This window comes from Geospiza fortis, unplaced genomic scaffold (assembly GCF_000277835.1).
Source record: "Geospiza fortis unplaced genomic scaffold, GeoFor_1.0 scaffold33, whole genome shotgun sequence".
NCBI lineage: Eukaryota > Metazoa > Chordata > Aves > Passeriformes > Thraupidae > Geospiza > Geospiza fortis.
The window spans coordinates 37,709-41,871 of record NW_005054766.1 but is presented as its reverse complement, the minus strand read 5'-3'; the positions used below and the strand labels follow the sequence as shown (position 1 = coordinate 41,871).

Genomic DNA, 4,163 nt, shown 5'->3' with positions numbered 1-4,163 from the left:
CCATCCCCTCCACCTCCGTGAAGGTGACAAAGTCGCCCGTCTCGAAGCCGTGACGTGCCTCGTCCAGGCAGGTCACCTCCCCAGGACAGCCCTGGGGACATGGGACAGTGTCAGGGGACACGGGGGACACCAAGGGACGTCCCCAGGACAGCCCTGGGGACATGGGGCAGACTGAGGGGACACAGGGGGTGCTGAGGGGACCAGGACTCCCAAAACCCCCCTGGGGACACCCCAAGTTGTCCCCTCCCCGTACCTTGGTGACCATGGACACCATGGCGCTGAGGGGCTGCTCCCCGTTGGGGTCTGTCACCACCATGTCGTCCCCAAAGTCACAGAACAGCTGCCTGTGAGGGGAGGGGGGTCAGTGCTGAACCCCAAAAGGGATCCAGCCCAAAATCCCACCCTAAAATCCCACTTCAAAAATCCCATCCCAAAAAAATCTCCTAAAAATCCCCCCTAAAAGGGATCCATCTTAAAATCCCCTCCCCTCAAAAATCCCAACCCAAAATCCCACCACAGAATGTCCTAAAACCCTCCCCCTCAAAAGGAAGATCCCCTAAAAATCCCACCCTGAAAGGGATCTACTCTAAAATTCCCACCCTAAAATCCCACCCAGGAAAGAATCTCCTAGAAATCCCACCCCAAAAGTGATCCACCATAAAATCCCCAACCTAAAAAGGAACCTTCTAAAATTCCCACCCCAAAAGAGATGCACACCAAAAATCCCATCCCAAAAGAGATCTGCCCCAAAAAGGACCCACCCCAAAAGAGATGCACCCCAAAAATCCCACCCCAAAATTCCCCCCAAAAGAGTCCCACCCCAAAAGAGACCCCAAAAGGCCCCCACGTGGGGGTGCCCCTCACCCGAAGAGCCCGCGCGTGTCGGCCACCACCAGTTTGATGCCGTGGCTGTGGCAGAAATCGCCCACCCAGAGCTGCTCCTCCAGCGGGGAGTTGGTCAGCACCACCACCTGTGGGACAGGGCACCCGGGCACTCACCTGGGCACACACCTGGGCACCCACGTGGGCACTCACCTGGGCACACAGCTGGGTACTCATCTGGGCACCCACCTGGGCACTAACCTAGGGAATCTGGGCACCCACCTGGGCACTCACCTAGGCACACACCTGGGCACTAACCTAGGGAATCCAGGCAGCCACCTGGGCACCCATCTGGGCATTCACCTGGATTACCTGGGGCACCTGTCCCTAGGTGGGCACACTTGTCTGAGAGTTACACCTGTACCCAGGTGGGCACACCTTTCTGAGGGGGTTACCCTGTGCCCAGGTGGGCACAGCTGTGCCAGGTTACCTGGAATGTGCCCAGCAGCTCCTTGGACAGCGGCTCCCGGGTGCTGCTCACGGCCACGTAGGAGTTGAGCTCGGCCAAGCGCGGCAGAGTCGCCTCGGCCCGGCTGCGCCCCACGTCCTCCTCCCGCAGGGAGAACTGGGGGGAACCAGGGGTCAGGAACCCCAAAACATCCCCAAAACAACCCCAAAAACATCCCCAAAACATCCCTAAAGCAACCCCAAAACATATCTAAGAGCATCCTTAAAACAACGCCAAAACATCCCCAAAACAACTCCAAAAACATCCCTGAAACAACCCCAAAAACATCCTCAAAACAACCCCCAAAACAGCCCCAAAAACAACCCCAAACACCCCACGTCCTCCTCCCGCAGGTAGAACTGGGGGGAATGGGGGTCAGGAAACCCAAAACAACCCCAGAATCATCCCCAAAACAACCCCAGAAACATCCCCAAAAGAACCCCAAAACATCCTCAAAACAACCCCAAAAACATCCCAAAGAACATCCCCAAAACAACCCCAAAAACATCCCCAGAACAACCCCTAAACATCTCCCAAAACATCCCACGTCGTCTTCCCGCAGGTAAACCAGGGGGAATCAGGGTCAGGAACCCCTGAACAACCCCAGAACATCCTTAAAAACCCCCAAAACATCCTCAAAACACCCCCAAAACATCCCCAAATCCCCACAACACGCTCCCAACACCCCCAAACCCAACCCTAAACACCTCCAAAACACCCTAAAACCACCCCCCAAACCACCCCAATAAACCTCCCTCCAAAATCCCCTCACACCCAGAAAAAACTCCACCACCCAAACACGGCAACCAACAACAATTTATGGTAAAAAACCCCAAAAAAGGCCAGGAAAGCCCACGGGGACCCACCTGGGAGGCCAGGTCGGCCCAGGCTGCGGGGTGGGGGTCGTGCAGGGTGACGGATTTGACCCCCCCCAGCACCAGGTTCTTGGCCACCTCCACGCCCAGGCCCCGCAGCCCCGACACCAGCACGTTGGAGGTCTGCATGCGCTTCATGGCCTCGTGGCCCAGCACGTACCTGGGGGGAAAAACCCCAAAAATGTCAGGGGGAACCCCAAAAAAACTCCATGGGAATTCAGAGCTCGCAGGGGAAATTCATCAGGGTTGGAGGAACCCTCCCCAGTTCAAGCGTGTTCTGCTTAATTTTCTGTATTTGTAAAAAACCGTGAATTTATGGGAAAACCCCAATTATATAAGAAATCCAAAATGTATGGGGAATGCCCAATCTATAGGGAAATGGCAAAACCATAGAACCCTACAATATGAAGACCCCAAAAGCCTCATTGGGACACCAAAAATCCCAGTGAGAACCCAAAGAACTCAATGGGAACCCAATAATCTCAATGGGATCCCAAAGAACTCAATGGGAACCCAAAAATCTCAATGGGATCCTACAGAACTCTCAATGGGATCCCAAAAATCTCAATGGGATCCCAAAAATCTCCATGGCAACTCAGAACTCAATGGGAACCCAAAAATCTCAATGAGAACCTACAGAACTCTCAATGGGATCCCAAAAATCTCAATGGGGACCCAAAACTCTCAAGGGAAACCCCTCAAGGCTGTGGAATCCCCCCAGTTCAAGTGCATCCTACAGAACTCCCCACACTTATAAAAAATCCTAAACTTCTAAGAAAACCATAATCTATGTCACATCCCCAAATCCGTGGGGACCCCACAATTCACAGAGCAAAGCCCAAACTATGGGGAAACCCCAAATCCATGGGAAAATCCCAAATCCATGAGGAAACCCCAAATCCACAAGGAACCTCAAATCCATTGGGAAACCCCAAATCCATGGAGAAACCCCAAATCCATGGGGAAATCCCAAATCCACAAAGAACCTCAAATCCATGGGGAAACCCCAAATCCATGGAGAAACCCCAAATCCATGGGGAAATCCCAAATCCACAAAGAACCTCAAATCCATGGGGAAACCCCAAATCCATGGGAACCCCAAAACTCACAGGGCAAACCCCAATCTATGGGGAAACCCCAAATCCACGGGAAAATCCCAAATCAATGAGGAATCTCAAATCCATGGGGAAACCCCAAACTATGGGGACTCCCCCACTCCACAGGGATCCTCCCAAGTCTGTGGGGACCCCAAACCCTCCTCGGGGACCCCAAAATGTCGCCCCATGTCCCCCTCACTCACAGCTGGCGGGAGTAGAGCCCCTCATCGATCTCGGCCTCGGCCCCGTTCTTCGCCATTCCCTGGGGACAGAGGGGACAGCAGTGTCACCACAGGGACACTGAAGGTGACAACAGTTGGGCTGGTGACACCTTGTGGGTGACACTGCTCATTGTTGAAGGGACATTTGGGACCTGGGGGACAAGTGTCACCCTCAGGACAAAGAAAGGGACAGCAAAGGACAGTAATTGTCGCCAAAGCATTGTTAATAAAGTGACTCCGAGGGGACTGAAGGGACGTTGAGGGACATGTGCCATCCCCAAGACCTGCAGGTGACACCTCGTGGGTGACACTGCCCATGGTGGGGGGGACATTGGGGACCTGGGGGCAAATGTCACCCCCAGGACAAAGAGGGACCCCGCAAGGGACAGCAAATGAGTCTGAGCAGAGTAAGGGGACATCAAGGGACACAAGGCACTCCCAAGACCCACAGGTGACATCAGGTGACACCAGGTGACACCACGCCCCCAGCAGCAGCTCTGAGCACCACAGAGGTGACAATGACACCAGGGGCTCCCCAGAGGGTGACAAAGTCCCTGTGGGTGGTCCAGGGTCCCTGAGGGGTTGGTGGCACTCAGAGGAGGTGGTGGCACTCGGGAGAGTTGGTGGCACTGGGGGGGGG

The 4,163-nt window shown here is 54.6% G+C and overlaps 1 protein-coding gene across 1 annotated transcript in view; it reads right to left on the bottom strand.

Annotated features, from left to right (window-relative positions):
• UBA1 (ubiquitin like modifier activating enzyme 1) overlaps positions 1 to 3,602 on the bottom strand; it is a 14,642-nt gene extending 11,040 nt beyond the window's left edge. The window contains exons 1-6 of the mRNA XM_031065413.1: positions 3,506 to 3,602; positions 2,197 to 2,365; positions 1,313 to 1,447; positions 865 to 971; positions 254 to 344; positions 2 to 91 (exon numbers count right to left, since the gene is read on the bottom strand). Coding sequence (XP_030921273.1) covers positions 2 to 91; positions 254 to 344; positions 865 to 971; positions 1,313 to 1,447; positions 2,197 to 2,365; positions 3,506 to 3,561 — 648 coding nt within the window. The 5' untranslated portion in view covers positions 3,562 to 3,602. The remainder of the gene's footprint in view (position 1; positions 92 to 253; positions 345 to 864; positions 972 to 1,312; positions 1,448 to 2,196; positions 2,366 to 3,505) is intronic.
• Positions 3,603 to 4,163: the final 561 nt, after the last annotated feature.